We start from the raw sequence: 16,663 nt of genomic DNA, 5'->3' as shown, positions 1-16,663 counted from the left end.
TTGATTGCAGAGATCCCTTTATACTACCGTCACAACCGTCGCAAAAGAGAGCTTTGACTGTGGCACGAAAAAAATTTGCTACCGGAACATATTCAGATCATATGGTAGTATTACGAGCATTCCAAGGTTGGCAGAACGCTAGAGCGGCCGGCAAGGAACGTGCCTTTTGCGAAAAAAATTTTATCTCCGCTCCGGTGATGGAAATGGTGGTCGGAATGCGTACACAACTGCTTGGCCAATTGCGCGCGTCTGGATTCGTCAGAGCTAGGAGTCCCGGAGACATTCGAGATTTAAATTCTAATTCAGAGAATTGGGCTGTTGTGAAAGCAGCCTTAACCGCGGGCTTGTATCCCAATTTAATTCGAGCTGATCGAGAGCATATGCAGTTACGAACGCAGTATGTATTTCGTTTAACACATTGGCATAATTTTTAGACAATCTGTAACGTTGTTATATGCGCTTATATTTTGTTGTAGAAAAGAAGTTAAGGTATTCTTCCATCCATCGTCGACCTTGAGAGATTATCCAAAATCTCCGAGGATGACATCCACGCAAACACATGCAGCTAATGTACAAACTTTACCGTGCGATTGGCTAATTTACGAGGAAATGAGTCGTACAGGACGTTTTTGTCACGTCAAAGTCGTTACACTCGTTAATCCATTAACTGTAGCGTTATTTAGTGGACCAGCTAGATTACCAATGAATGTAATTTGTGAAACTGAAGGTAAATAGCGTATCTCTCTTTTATACAATATTATTATAATATTGTTATATTGCAATATATATTTAAATTAAAATATATTAACAGCTGTCCCGGAAAGCGAATCGGATTCAGAGGTTGACGAATCTCATGAAGGGACTATTTTTAAACTCGATGATTGGGTGGTATTTAAGCTTGATCCCGAAACTGCCCAATTATTCTTATATTTACGACAGAAGTGGAACGCTTTATTCCTCAGGCGTATGAAAGCACCGAGCAAAGCTATGTCTGCGTTAGATGAAAAAGTTATAAACGCTTTGGTGACAGTGATTACGAATGAAGAGCAAGCGTGTGGGCTTCAACAACCCGCTGGTATTGGTCAACGGCCACGTCCATTAATCGTCGATTATTATCCTGCGAATGTTAGAAGAGATGATTATCCAGAAGTAAGTTCATAATATCTGTTTAATATTACTGCAAACGTATATAGATTGATCAGATGAATTTTAACGTGATTTCTGCGTTTTTTAGAGATATTTCTAAAGTAAGAAGAGGAAATATATAAAAGTCTGTTGTTGTGTACAATCTGCAATTTGTGCATTTTTTTTGGTCGTTAATTTTAGCAAGTAGAAATTGCTGCATCTAATGTATGCTGTTCTATATTTCTTGAATGACTTTTTGTTGATAGTGACTATTTATAAAAGATATATGTGCTGATTGTATATCTATCTATGGATATTTATTGAGTGTATATGAATGCTTTTCATATAAATATTGCATTCTAATTTACAGTAATGATAAAGACTGTTAGAATAATAAGTTTTTTGAATAATACTCATAATACTTGTGATCCCTCCTTTCTCTCTACTTTTATTCAAGCAAAACTATTTGTTTGTTTTACTACAGAATTGTAGCGCTCATACTTTAAGATAGGACATTTTCCATATAATATTTCCCGAATATAGATAAAAGATATATTGATGCGATTCCAATCGTTATTAAGGTCGATATATATGTTTCCACGATAGATCCATCCTGTCACACTTATGACGGATGTAAAATTACTATTCAACGATTGTACTTATCGAAATAGTCAAGAATGCGTTCCAATCAGATTCCCAATTTTGGAAGTATGTAAATAGGCCTTAAACCCTATGTATCTTATATAAAAATATGTGATATATTGTGTAGGCACTAAACTACTCTAGCTTAACTACTTTTTGTACTACTTATAATGTATGTCGCATCACTCTCTCGATAGTTAACATAAATTATTATTAACTATTAAGTAGCAGCTGCATATGATGCAAAATAATTTTTCATTGCATTGTGTGCTAGGATAATTTTCATGCAATATTTTACATAGTAGTTCTAATTATTGTTTAAGAATAGGCTGAATAAGAGTGGTATAATTTTGTAATTGTATTACAAGTGCAAATTTTATGTACACTTATTATATCGATAACTATTGAATATTTTATATTCATTAATATTATATTGATTAATGATTCTTTAATAGAGGGTTCTTCTATAAGTATAGGTTTTTAATATAAGTATATTTTGGAAAAAAAGAAATGCAGAGTCATAATATCAACGACGTTATATTTTATTTTATTTTATTTTCATACTTTACTGCTTGTAAAACTATTATAATTTTTAGTAATTGTTAGGTAAACAAAAATGTTAGACACAGCATCACAGTGAGCTTTAAGTGATTGTAATACTGGTCAATATTATATGTGATAAAAATTCTCATATAATAAAACCTAGTGGAATAAAGAAATATATTAATGTAATTCTTGTTTCATTTCCAAGAGATCTTTGCTCTAATTGACTGAGCAATTGAACTTTGATCTCTTATGTCATATGTAATATATATGTGACATATAGAATTAATCGCATCTTAACTTATGTATAAGGAACAACTAGATATCGATTAGTGTTTTATTGTGATTATTCGGAAAAAATAGCTGTGTGTTGAGTTATTTTGAAATTTTCACGATATCGATCGCGTCGCCGACGTCACAAATACAGTTTACTTTAAATAAAGTGACATATTTTAAAACGTTCGAGGTATTTTTACATTTTATTTATTGATTTGTATTAAAATCGCAACAATAATAATTTTATTTTGATTATAATAATGGAAGAGGTCATCGAAAAAAAGAAAACGCATCTTGTTACAGTTACACAATATACAATTCACGTATTACGCTAGATTGTCATTCGTACCATTTTGTATATTTCAATACAAATTCATTCATTCAGCCAAAAATCATTCATATACCATGTGTTTGTCCAAGAGACGATCTTCTCTCTCTGTCTTTTTTGTGTTATTCCCTGTTCTTTTACTATTCTCCGTACTTTGTATTGTGCAATAGGCTTGACTTCTGATGAAAACGTAAGACAACAATCATATGATCTGACGTGATCACGTGTGTCGGCACGTGGTGTTGACAATTTGGTTATGTTATACTAACCATGAGGTTATGTTACACTAGCATTCACATAATCTAACGGTACACATTTCGAGGAATAAATTTCTCTTTGTCATGCATTAAAAAATAATTTGATTAAAATTCGGCCGACAGTCATTTAATCTGTTATTATTTCAAAACACTTGCTAAGATTTTTGATAGCACTTGTCATATTATCTATTATATGAAATATTTGCAGTTTTTATGCGTAACATGTTTTTTATGTGGAATTAAATATATTTTTGTGAGAGATGTTATCTATCCTTCGAAATTTCCACCGTCTGTCAACGGTGAGTCAAATTTTGGAGAGATCTAATAGCTTTAATCATAGGCCTAACTTTTTGGTATTTCTACGTTGCAAATCAGGTGAGAGTGCAATGACTTTGTTAATAAATTGATATTGATTTGTTTCTTTCGTGACACTAAGTGATTGTTTATTTCTGTTTCAGAAAATACAGTTATTACTATCGGTGATGTATCAAAAGAAGTGAGACCAGCTAACTATCCGGAATATGTTCCAAGAAAGTATTGTAAGTTATATATTTTGTTATTTATCATACAATAATATGTATGTACAAGAGAATTAAAATTAACAATAATAAGTCGTTAAGTAGAATGTATGATGTATATTCCTTTATTTATGAACAGTGTTAAATATACAGTCTCAAGAGACATTGAGGCATTTAAAATGGATGCTCCAGAAAGATGTTTTACGTCAAGATATGTTTCTGATGGGTGGACCAGGTACGCGTAGACGAGAACTCGCGCTAGCCTTCCTGGAGTTAACTGATCGAGAATTAGAATTCATAGCGCTTACTCGTGATACCACGGAAGCAGATTTAAAGCAGAGAAGAGAGATAAAAAATGGCACTGCGTATTATCATGATCAGAGCGCAGTAAGAGCTGCGACCAATGGACGAGTTCTCATAATTGAGGGAGTTGAGAAGGCAGAGCGAAACGTATTGCCTGTGTTAAATAATTTACTAGAAAATCGTGAAATGCATTTAGAAGATGGTAGATTTCTCATCCCAGGGTCCCGATACGACAAATTATTAAAGGTATTAGTTTTTCTATAAATTCTATGTTAAAAAAACTTGATTAACCTCTTAAGGATTTCTTTTAAGCTATTTAATTATAAGTAATAAATTTGTGAAAAATTTATTTGCAGATGCACACTCAAGCAGAGTTGGACGCGTGGCGTCTCGTGCGAGTCAGCGAAGATTTCATAGTAATAGCACTTGGTCTACCGTCACCGCGATACCCTGGTCATCCATTAGATCCTCCCCTTAGATCTAGATTTCAGGCCCGTCATATTCCACCGCCCACGTTCGAGGTAAGTATGTATTTCTAAGTACGTGACTTTTTAAAGATAAATCAGCCAAAGTGAGCGCAATTAACTGAATAGATTTCGTGTGTCATTCTACTTGAAGTATCAAAATGTTAAATGTCATGCACGAGAATATACCAATGTTACCTTACCAAGAGTAAGTATATCGCATATGCAGAGTTGAATCAACATTTAGAAAAGTCATTAAACAAGCTTCTAATTATATATAGCGACGTGGTTTCATCAAACTTTGTCACAGCAATTTGCGACCGTATGTACCGTACGATTACTGTCGCATTAAAATTGCTTTCTCGACGATAGTGATTAAAGACACGAGTCCAATCTATTCGCTGTTCTCAGTCATATTCAGACTATCAGAGAGATGTAATTGCTAATGAGATAAAAATACAAGGTAACAACAATTTGATGGCTCGGCTCGTGATTTCAAGGGAATGTCGTATGTTCCGCTGGCGTGGCCCCAAAGGAGAGACGACGCGGTATAACTTCCGAGAAACTTTTGCCTGATTTATGGGGCCGGAGTAGCGTACCATTAGGCATGGGGTGCGGAGGTCGCGCGTATTCCCTCCCCTTGCGGTCCGCATCCATCCCTTCCTTCCGGTGTGCTCCTCTCGTTCGCATATAAACGCGGGCTCGTGGCTGCGCGATGGTCACAGGCATCGCGCGGCTCGGATCGCGTGTCTCACAAACAGTCGAAACTTTACCCTGTCCTTCTGTACAAGTCGATACGTTGGGGATTCGAACGAATTTACGTCTAAGATTAGAAAGGAACGCGAAGCCGTCGGGTTCTTCAAGTCCCAGTTTGACAGCGCAGCAACGTTGCCGCGATTGTCAACATAATTATAATTTATTTCTGTCTTTTTTATAAAATTTTTCTAAAATTTCGTGAGAAACGGTGACGTGTCAATGTCATTCGCAGAATGCGTATGTTTACTAATTATTATTGAAGGATAATTGGAGAAATATCTGTACCAAGCACGTTCATTTTTTTACTATTATATTTTGAGGAACACATTTTTAAAAAAATTAAATATAACGTGTTTGAAACGTACTCTGATTTACTAAAAAATAATAATATATTAATAAAATTATTGAAAATAATATGATAATAGTATTATTTCTATATATATCTGTTATATAGATATTTATATTAGGTCTAACATTATCGAATCTTTTAAAATAATCGATTCGATGTAAAGAGACATTAAATTTTCTTGAAGATTATTGTTACAAAGTAAATTATTAATATTTTCTGGATATTAAATCGCGTTATGCCGGCTATATGGGCGTCATCGGAGAGGCCTCTATTCGTGCGAACGGTCTGGGTAGATGGTATGCGACACGCTGTCTTGTCACCTGACGATCCTGTCATTAATCCGCGGCTACATCGACATCCGCGGACATTCGCGGAGAAGAATTTTTCCGCGAAACACGAACAAGCCGAAAGCAGATTAGATCGCTTGAACAGTTGCTTCATGAATCTGCATGTCGTAGTGGAGAAGAATTTTCCAGACAACAAGATGCCTTCGAGAATCGTACGTAGACAGTCGGCTCCACCTTGCGCGAGGATGTGCAGCGAAAAGACCGGAGGCCTCCTGGAGATTTACGTGAATGACATTGACAAGTTGGACGAAGATTGTCAAGCATTAGAGAAAGAAGAAGTGACATTTCACTCAATGAATGAAACCGCTTTTAATCAAAGCAGCAATGTCGCACAGTCGATGTGTTTGCAGCGAGACACGTTCTCCACTATGACGGAACGCAAACAAACCGATAGATCATCGGATGCGCAGTGGAATCCGTTGTCTGAGCGAGTGCTACAATGGTTGGATCTCTCAGGGAGAGCTCAGGATTACGAGTTAATGGAATCTGAAGAGAGTTCGAATAAAGTGGAAGAAATTCGACGATGGAGCGCCGTCCGGAGGAGAAGACATCTCTCGCAGACGCGCGAGAATTCCATCTTTGCAGGAAGAGAACGTATAGTCGTGCAGAATTACAAGCTGCAGAAGAATTGTAAGTTGGAATGTGTTACAAAGGCATCCGAGGCGAAACTCACGCGAAAGCGATTATCTAAGATAAAGGAGGCGACGGAAGACAAAATTCGGAAGGAGGAGACCAACCAGTCAAAGGAGCGAGTCTCGGATGTAGAGAACGATTTGAAGAATGAAGATGACTCTAGAGATGATCTATGGTCTCCACCTGGTCGTTTGCAGCTGCACATCATCATGCCGAGTTTTAATTCCATTGAAAAACGTGCGTCCTCGTTGGAATCTCTGGCCTGTGATTGAATGATAGACCGATGAAACGTGCATTCTCCTATTTCCATGCTTCATCGTTCCAGCTGTAATTAATATCCTTTGCGTGTTTCGTCATTTTTTCAACGTCGTATCGTGATTTTTTATCTCGGAGAGAAAAGGAATGAAGAGCGAGAACCTTCATATTTAATCGACTTAATAAATAGTTTATTTTTCAAAGTGGAAGATTAGTGCAATTGATGTGACTCTTATCTTTTGAAGACTTTTTGTGCATTATATTATTTTTATTGATGCACAAAACAATAGTATTCCTGGCATAGTACCCATTTTTTATGAAAGCAGAAGTATAAGGTATTTATTGAGAATTTAAAAATATTTATATCTCTGCAAAATATATTGTATTTTATATTGTATTTTTTTCTCTCATAAAATTGATAAGAGATATTATTTTCATTGAATTATTAATTTTGACATTTAAAAAAAGATATTTAAAATATTTTGTTCAACATGTTTAAATTATCAAATGCAAGTTTTTGTTATTAAAAAGCTTTTAGGTATAATTTTGCTTGTATAACTTCTTCATTATTTAGTAATAATAATATGACTGGCACAAAATTTATAAGATATATTATTCTGTTTCAATATAAGCGTACTTTACCGTGCATCTCGACAGTCTGCGATAGATAGCATTTTCATGGAGAATTAATCCGAAGCCGTGTTGCAAGCTCGTTATTGCGCACCGAGAGAATTGAAGTCGACGGAGACATCGCTTTGTTTTATCGTCGGCCGGAAACTGAATTGAACTTAGTTAATAATAAAACTCGTAAAAAAGATCACTTAAAACTTTAAAATAATTACACAGAGCATGGAGTATTTAAATCGTTTCTTGTGGAACGAATATTATCTGTCACGAAGTGTACATTATGTACATATCGTTACATAGAGTTCATAGAAATTACTGTCACACGCAGAACCGACTAAGAGATAGATATGCTATATATTGGAAAATCAATGAAAATTTATTGGATAAATTACACATGATAATATTATTACATTTATGCAATATTATACGGATTAGATCAGGGTTATTTTTACGTATTTTATATGGATTATATATAGTATTATGCTCGTGACTTTCGTTGACTTATGTGCCATCTTTGCAAAACTGCTGTCAGTCACTATATAATGGAAAATGAAAATAATAGAGAACGCCGAGGTCGCGTTTATAGAAACCGCAAGACAGCTAATATACCCGACGTCTATATATTCGTAGAGTAATAAAAGTTGGCAGATATATAAATAAAAATGTACACACAGACATCTATTTTCTACATACACGGTATCACCGTTTAATAATCAATCATCGCGAAAGTCGGCTTCTATTAAAATAGAAGCTTGACTTTATAGCTGATGGATGTTCCTGGGAAAAATATTGTGTGGCACAATTTAAGTTTGCCGTGATTCATTCGCTCTGTTATCATTATGGTTTGTAAAAGTGTAAATGTCTGAACAATATTTTATTACATGTATACATATATCGAAATTTTATATTATTCTATTTTTTGAAGGTAAAGAGATAGAAATGTCGTTCTAAAATGGTGAGAGTTATCTGTTCGATATAATCCAAGTGTCATATTTGATTTCCAACGCGAGGGTGCATTGAACTACCGGAAATTGCTGGAAATGGAGAATCGCGTGTTTGCGGAATAGCTAGTTAATATTTTGATAGTCTAGTGACACATCTGTGAAAGAAGACGGCGGATTTTTCCCGAGTTTGCGTTTTTATAACAAATTTAATCACGAGTATTTAATATCGCATTTAATGCCGCGGCTCGGTCGTTAATCTATCTTACATATCTATTCGAAATCGGTGCAGTTTGTATATTCGATATAACGGCGAACAATCGGGATAAAACAAAAGTCCGATGTGTGAATAATAATCGAACGTGTCGAGAGAATTACGGAGAGCTTCGGCGCGAAATTGATTCTCCGTTTCTTCTATTTTCGCGACGGGAATTCCGCAGGACGGACGAGTCACGAAAACCACATTTCCGCCAACGTCGCAATTACACGTCGATCGAGGGCTTGAGATTATAATCCAGTCCGATTGAAAGTTTTCGATGGAAATTCCGAGTGGGTTGGCGGTATCTCTCGCGCGGCTTCCGTGCCGAGTGGTAGTTATTCATCCGGGGCGCGCAATGTTGGAAAGCTCTCGGCGTTAATCACTCTCCTCGGAAGGAGCACTGGACTATTTCGTGTATTGTTTCGAGTCCGCGGGTGTCTACACCGAGTCGTACATTCCTCACAGTCGTACAGTCCGCTTTTCCGCGCGCCGACTATGCGGGCTATGCCGGTGATGGCGGAAGTAAATGGCAAGATAACTCGCTCACAAGTTTACCAAATTCGAGCGATTTAACGTACGCCGCATGGATAGAGACTTACATTAAGTAACGTTAAATATATTACACTTCTGCAACGCGGACGTTAAACTTCTCTCCACAAGTTCGGAACTTTCGTTCTACCGCGACGCTTCGAAAGTGGTTAAGCGTCAAATCCCTGAATGTAATATTATAAGTTAGACGCTTATTTAATGGCTGTAACTCAATCGTTCTTTCTCTTGAGTGGTATCGTTATAAAATCGTTGCATATTGTAAAATACTATTATCACTTTTATTCTGCGAGAAAAGGCAAAGATAAATAATTTATTCAGTTCTAGCGCACCTTGTTCACTTGCGGAATATCAAGTATACTATATTGAGATTCGATTTTTAAGGAACAATTCGAGATCTTGAAAAATTTCGCACCAAACGTCGACGCTGGAAAATTATCGCAATTATTATCGTGCGCTCATACATTAATTACGCAAGAAGCGATCACCATAGGTTTGCCAGATTTTCCTTTGGACAGTTTGTCGTCGGCCGCTTTAATTCTGGTAAATTTTCACTCTGATTGATGTACATACTACAATATATGTGGCACGTTTTGTTGATCTTGGCGTTAATTTTAATTACGTGTTTGCACAGGACAAAAGCCCCAACTTGTCGATATACGATGTCTTCTATAGGTTTTATCCGTATAAACTTTTTTTGAGTAAAGAAGGTCAGAGTGCCGTCGAAGATATCCTTAAAACGTTTAACGTTTTGAATGATTCCAAAAAGGAGCGTACTGTCAATAGTCAAATTAATGCTACCAAGACAGCTGATGATCTTTTGAAAATTAACATAAAGCGTGATAATGGGCAAGCAAGTTTTCACGTAAGCTATAAATATAATTATGTGCTTGTAATACGTTTGTATTCGCACATTATCGATTTCTACTAAAATATCTGAATTTATTTTGCGAATAGGTTTCTTGCGGCATGAACCAATCTAGTAACGTAAATAATGATTTGTACATAGAGACTAATTATCAGAACAATTTGTTGGCGAGCATGTTGGAGTCTCACTTGGTGTCCGATTTCTGCTTAATCGGGCCGAAGGGCTGCGGCAAGTCCACTACTGTTCGACGGCTCGCTGATTTATTAGGGTATCAAGTGGAACCAATAGTACTCTATCAGGCAAGTCTCGAGCATTCTTTTACGAACACGAGGTTACGCTGTGACATTAGTTTGCGATTATGTGTTCTCTCGTGAAAAACGATTTTCATTCGATTTGTAAGAATTTCGCTTGCGCGTGCGACAGTTATTGCGGCAATTCGTTCGTAATGAAACGGTTGAAATATTTTCTTAGGATATGACGTCCAGAGATCTAATACAACAACGGACGACGTCACTTAGTGGTGACACGGTCTGGAGAGATTCGCCGCTGGTCGAGGCGGCTCTTAACGGCAAATTAGCCGTGCTGGATGGTATTAATAGGATTCATTCCAGTACTTTAGCTATATTGCACAGGTAATCGACATTCTCGGCATTCCGTTGGGATAAGCGATTGGCGAGGCAATAATATGAAACCGCTGCATTTGCTCGCAGATTAGTCCACGATCGGGAATTGCAACTGCACGATGGTAAACGACTCGTACGAGCCGATCGTTACGACGAGATAAAGAGAAATTATAACAGATCCGACGAGGAAATGCACGATCGTGGTGTTCTGCGAATTCATCCCGCTTTTAGGCTGATAGCCTTGGCTGAGCCGCCAATTGTCAACAGTTCGTCCGGACAGTGGCTGAATTCCGAGCTGCTCAGTTTGTTCCTTTTCCACGAGATGAAGCCGCTCGACAAGCGCGAGGAGATTCATATTATTCGGTCGAAGGTGACCACAGAGAGAGAGAGAGAGAGAGAAATATTGACCCGGGAAAAAATTCAAATTTTCACCGAATAATTTGTGTTGCAGTTCGGAGAACCTAGCCCAGCGTTGTTGAGTATCGTAGAATTGGCGCATGTTCTGCGCTCGTCCAACGATCCGACTTTACAGTCTCTCGCCGGTTCGTTGAGTACTCGGCAGCTCTTGCGAATCGCCGAGCGAATGCATAAATTTCGATGCAACGATGCTTACAACGCGGTGCAACGCGCGTGTCTGACGCGCTTCTTGCCGACGATCGCGAAACAGGCCCTCGAGGATTGTTGTCGTCGACTGAACGTCGTCCCACCGAGCTCTACCGCAGATTCGGAGGTCGCGTGCGCGATCACGGAGGACACCGTGAGGATCGGCGATACCGTGGTAGATCGATATCGCACCGCGATTCTGAGTAAAGTACCCGACATCGTATTTTACGACGTGCCGGAGCATGTCGCGATCTTGGAACGGTTACTGCAGGACTTTACCCTAGGACAGAATCTTCTGTTGGTCGGTAATCAGGGTGTCGGCAAGAATAAGATCGCGGACCGACTGTTGCAGTTGCTAAATCGGCCACGCGAATACATACAGTTGCACCGGGACACAACTGTGCAAACTTTGACCCTGCAACCGATGGTTAGAGACGGCAAAGTTGTTTATGAAGATTCACCGCTTGTGCAAGCGGTCAAACTAGGCCACGTTCTTGTCATCGACGAGGCGGACAAAGCACCCACGCATGTGACGTGTATATTAAAAGTATGTACTTGACGAGACACATATGTAAAGTTACAATAGCGTCAATGTACACTCCATGAATTTCGAGATTCTGTTTCATTTTCAGACCTTGGTAGAATCGGGCGAAATGATTCTGTCGGACGGTAGACGAATCGTTCCTTGTACCAGTGACAATGCGCGCGATACAAATAGTATACCTATGCATCCGGATTTTAAAATGATAGTATTGGCAAACAGACCGGGCTTCCCGTTCTTGGGCAACGATTTCTTCGGTGCTCTAGGTGATCTATTTAGCACGCATTCTGTTGATAATCCGAGTATACAAAGTGAGATTCAACTTTTGAGACAATACGGCCCGCATATAGACGAACGAACGATACATAAATTAGTAAAGGCTTTCGGCGAACTGAGAAGTATGGCCGATCAAGGTCTAGTCTCGTATCCTTATTCGACTCGAGAAGTCGTTAATATAGTTAAACATCTAGAGGTGAGTTAATAAAAATTTTTTAGGACAAATACATATATGTATATATAAATTTTATATATTATTATATTATTTTATATATATTAATAAATTTATAAATATATATTTTTATAATTTATATATTTAATAATTTATAAATATATATTTAATTAAATATATAAGCTCTTTATAAGATTTAAAAATAAATTAGAAAATTGGCGAGTAAGAGCAAACGCTGTTTTTAGTGCGCAACAATTTTATTCTAACAATAAGTCATAATTTAATCTATTCTCCTAATGAACGTTACAAAATCTCATCTATTTTTGTATTTTTGCGCTGAGGAAGGTCATAAAATTGTCCGAAACGTTCGTTAGGAGAATAGATTAAATTATGATTTATTGTTAGAATAAAATTGTTGCGCACTAAAAACAACGTTTGCTCTTACTCGCCAATTTTCCAATTTATTTTTATATATATTATATATAAATTGCATATGTATTATATGTATATTGATATGCATTGTAATTCCACAATAATGTTGTAGAAATTTCCAAACGAATCGTTAGCTACTGTAGTGCGCAACGTCTTTGACTTTGATCGATATAGTCAGGAAGTATTTGATACTTTGATAACTGTACTTCATAAACATGGGATTCCTGTTGGAACGAGTCCAACCAATGTTGCTTTAGCTAAAGAGTAAGATAAACTGTATATAATTGCTATTTTTAAGCTTTAAAAAATACATATTAAATAGGAATTAGGAAAATATATCAATTGATTCGAACAATTTTGTAATTTATTTTTTATTTCATAGAAATTTTATATGATATAGAGCGAACTTATTGTACAATTTTATACAAATAATAAACGAGAATGTGAAAAAAAACACGAAGAAATGCGAGAAAAATATAAAAGACATAAGAAATGTCAATTTTTTTTTCAAACAATGTTCTTCCCTTTTTTCTATTGTAGAATATCTTTACCTGAGATAAAGATCTGTGGTAGTTGGAACATTTCAAACGTGTTCCAAAATATACCTACTCAGGAAAGATATGTTAAGTTAAAGCCGCCGACATTTCCAGCGCAAAACGACCGAACTCTAGATCGAGTTGAAGCCAGATCGGCTTGGTTCACGGAACTGCAAAGTTACTGGACAATACCCATTAGTGAGAACAGTACAGTGACCGCTTTAGCAGTTGCAAACGGAAGTAAAGGGGATGGTACAGACGATAGAATACACGTTCTCACGACGAATCCTTTGAGTATATTTAGCATGACGCCGGAATCGGAGCAAATTCGTGAGACATCATTACGAGGCTTGATAAGCCCCGCTAGAGGCAATATGCCGTGTTATAATATCGCGGTTGATAATCTTGAGGATGTTTTAGTGCATGAAGAAACTGTAAGTAATACGCTAAGAAATATCTATCATAGTTAGTTTTTTCATCGACTTTTGTGTGATTATTTTTAGAGTAATTCCATGCTCGTTGTAAACGTAAACGAGGGTTCCGCACGAGAATTACAGATTTCATCCTTTCTGGATGTCGCCAGTGATAGACTATCAAACGCTTTCAGAAGTAGAATCCCTCAGTGGAAGATGAAGGCGGATTTATTGTCATCGCATAATCTGATTGTCTTATATACGCAAAATCACAACAAAATTGAAGCCGTCAATTTACAGAACATGTGCGTTTACTCGATGAACTTACCGTGTAACATCGAAACGATCTTACTCGCATCTGATAGAAAATGGTTAATTCAGGATACATCGAAGAATAAATACGTTCTCATGAAATCCGCGGACTCGCATCCGTGCCCTAATATCTTGCATGAATTGGACGAGGCCAATAGCACCGATCTCAAGTCCGGTAGCGTTTTGAATTGCAGCAAAAGCGGTTTGCACAAAACGGAGCTGAGCAAAGCTCTTCAACAGAAGATAGATGCTCCGAACAGACTACTAGTGACCGACAATACGTACGCTGGCATTGTGATAGGTTTTCCGGATTTGGACAGTTCCAACGATCTGCATTTCTGGCCGAGAAAAAGAAGAACGCGTAGCTTTACGACGCCTATCATTACGCAGAACGGACAAGTGATCAGAACGATTTCGCCCAGTCAGGTACCTGATGAAATTTATCCAAAGGATACAAAACAGACAGGAATCTCCGCTTACTTAGAGATAGTCGATACAGTAAATCACAAACTACGATATTTACCTATTCCGGAGTAAGTAAATTTGCTATAAGCACGATAACTGTGCTAACAAAAATGTTTAAAATGTTTTGCAAGTTTTCGCAAAGCTTATATTTTCTAATTTTCATATTTCACGTTTTTACGTTGAAAAAAAAAAATGTATAAATATAATATAGAATATATCTCCCCTTGGATGCTATTTTTGTATATATCTGTTTCCGATCAAACGCGACTGAGAAAATCATTAAATCTTTTATACTAGACCGGTTAATGTCTCGCCATTGACACAATGGCTATATACGAAGGACCTTCCGCTTTATGCGTCACTTACATCGAACGAAGGTCTCGTTACAATAGATGCCGGTGGCTGTGTACGCTTATGGGAGACATCAATCACGAACATAGAAAAGTCATTGGGCGCTTGGCGTAAAATGATAAGTAACGACGAGGAGAAAATACAGATTACCAAAGAGAGATATTCCGGGCAGGATGTCACCGGGCCAAAGCACGGCAAGGTTGATAAAAATAATGACCCACACGTCGGTGGCAATACCTGGGCCGGGGGAACCGGAGGTAAAGAAAAATTACATCTATATTAATATCATTTTCCAGCTTGTAATCAATCAAAATAAAATATAGGACATATATACATTATTATTTATGTTTTTGTATGTAGGTCGAGATACGGCGGGTTTAGGTGGTAAAGGAGGACCATATCGGCTGGATGCTGGACACACGGTGCATCAGCTTAGTGACGAAGAAAAGAATGCGGTCCCGGAACATGTAAAGAAAGCTGCTCGCGAGATGGGCCTGCGCGCGTTTAAGCAGCGGCTCAAAGATATAAAAATGAGCGAATACGACCATAAGGTGTACAGTCAGTTTAGCGATGCCGTTCGTAATCAAGTGCAAGCCTTGAGAGTCATATTAGGTGAGCAATTTGAATCCACGGACTTTTAAGGACACATCATTGTCGTACGCGTTCTTCATTTAGGTACGCTGCAAGCCAAGAGCAACGAACGACAATGGTATAGACATCAGACATCAGGCGAACTGGACGATACGAAATTAATCGAGGGATTAACGGGAGAGAAAACGATTTATCGACGTAGAGCGGAGAAAGAGCCGGAGATTGGAGCTCCTCAATTGAAACCGAAGCGATTGAAACTTGTCGCGGACGTGTCCGGTAGCATGTACAGATTCAATGGTTACGACGGTCGACTGGATCGCGAATTAGAGGCCTGCGTCATGGTGATGGAGGCTTTCAGCGGTTACGAGGGAAAATTTCAATACGACATTGTCGGTCATTCCGGTGACGATTATCGTATTGCCTTTGTCGATCATACGCAACCGCCGACTGACAATAAGCGAAGGCTGGAAGTGATTAAGGTAAGATTTATTTATATCCGTTTTCCTTCATAAAATTACTCATGCAATTTAATTAATTTAAGTTTTAATTACTCTCTTAGACGATGCACGCTCACTCGCAATTTTGCATGTCTGGGGATAATACTTTGGAAGCGACGCAACATGCAATTGCGAGTTTGGCGAAAGAAGATTCCGACGAGTCTATTGTAGTTGTTCTCTCGGATGCGAATCTCGAACGTTATGGGATTCGTCCCGAACGATTCGCGAAAGTATTGATGTCTAATGCGGACGTGAATTCTTACGCTATTTTCATCGGATCATTGGGCGATCAAGCAAACAGGTAACTTTTTGATAATCTCTTATCAATTTTGTCGTTATTTTATATTATTTATTTATTTCCTTTCATATTGTTAACACGATCGATTTTAATAAAGATATTTATGCTATTTTTAGATTGATGAAAAAGATGCCTTCTGGTCACGCATTTGTGTGCATGGACCTTAAGAATATACCACGAATTTTACAGCAGATATTTACCGCTTCGGTTTTAAGCACGCGATCAACTTAACATAGATTATAATTAATTGGAGTAATTTTGCAGGAATATGAGGCGCAAATGTTTTTTTGTTTATATAGTTACCAACATAGGATTAATTAATCACTCTTTTGGGATTTATATTTTTATATAGCACACAATTATATTTGTACAATTATTATAAATTTATATAAATAAAACATTTTGAGCTTTATATAAACGCCGTTAGATATATTTGCAAATCTCACAAGCACAGTTTCAGTATAATCGAGTGTCATTAAAAAGAAAAAAATATGTGTATAATAATACTGGCACTTA

At 37.4% G+C, this 16,663-nt stretch overlaps 3 protein-coding genes across 5 annotated transcripts in view; all 3 read left to right on the top strand.

The window, feature by feature from the left end:
- Positions 1 to 2,223, top strand: part of LOC140665265 (3'-5' RNA helicase YTHDC2) — a 62,544-nt gene extending 60,321 nt beyond the window's left edge. For both annotated transcript variants that reach the window (XM_072891162.1, XM_072891154.1), the window contains exons 5-8: positions 11 to 397; positions 477 to 727; positions 812 to 1,149; positions 1,235 to 2,223. In XM_072891162.1, the coding sequence (XP_072747263.1) occupies positions 11 to 397; positions 477 to 727; positions 812 to 1,149; positions 1,235 to 1,246 (988 nt within the window). In that variant the 3' untranslated portion in view covers positions 1,247 to 2,223. The remainder of the gene's footprint in view (positions 1 to 10; positions 398 to 476; positions 728 to 811; positions 1,150 to 1,234) is intronic.
- Positions 2,224 to 2,626: 403 nt separating this feature from the next.
- C12.2 (von Willebrand factor A domain-containing protein c12.2) lies at positions 2,627 to 16,565 on the top strand. 2 transcript variants are annotated; one of them, XM_072891122.1, is made up of 20 exons: positions 2,627 to 2,776; positions 3,380 to 3,546; positions 3,630 to 3,710; positions 3,829 to 4,238; positions 4,349 to 4,513; positions 9,554 to 9,712; positions 9,804 to 10,034; positions 10,127 to 10,336; positions 10,509 to 10,669; positions 10,748 to 11,030; positions 11,112 to 11,810; positions 11,896 to 12,276; positions 12,797 to 12,948; positions 13,225 to 13,654; positions 13,724 to 14,478; positions 14,708 to 15,018; positions 15,122 to 15,373; positions 15,437 to 15,831; positions 15,912 to 16,150; positions 16,264 to 16,565. In XM_072891122.1, the coding sequence occupies exons 2-20, from the start codon at positions 3,432 to 3,434 to the stop codon at positions 16,376 to 16,378; spliced, it is 5,544 nt and encodes a 1,847-aa protein (XP_072747223.1). In that variant the 5' UTR covers positions 2,627 to 2,776; positions 3,380 to 3,431; the 3' UTR covers positions 16,379 to 16,565. The 2 variants fall into 2 exon arrangements, with proteins under 2 accessions (XP_072747223.1, XP_072747214.1); XM_072891113.1 differs by lacking the exon at positions 2,627 to 2,776 and having other exon boundaries at positions 2,801 to 3,546.
- On the top strand, positions 4,520 to 9,520 carry LOC140665349 (uncharacterized). The gene is made up of 2 exons (XM_072891354.1): positions 4,520 to 7,131; positions 9,491 to 9,520. The coding sequence occupies exon 1, from the start codon at positions 5,797 to 5,799 to the stop codon at positions 6,811 to 6,813; it is 1,017 nt and encodes a 338-aa protein (XP_072747455.1). The 5' UTR covers positions 4,520 to 5,796; the 3' UTR covers positions 6,814 to 7,131; positions 9,491 to 9,520.
- Positions 16,566 to 16,663: the final 98 nt, after the last annotated feature.

Source organism: Anoplolepis gracilipes, chromosome 1 (assembly GCF_047496725.1).
Source record: "Anoplolepis gracilipes chromosome 1, ASM4749672v1, whole genome shotgun sequence".
Lineage (NCBI taxonomy): Eukaryota > Metazoa > Arthropoda > Insecta > Hymenoptera > Formicidae > Anoplolepis > Anoplolepis gracilipes.
Note: the sequence above shows the minus strand (reverse complement) of the source record. Positions and strands in the feature narration are given on the sequence as shown.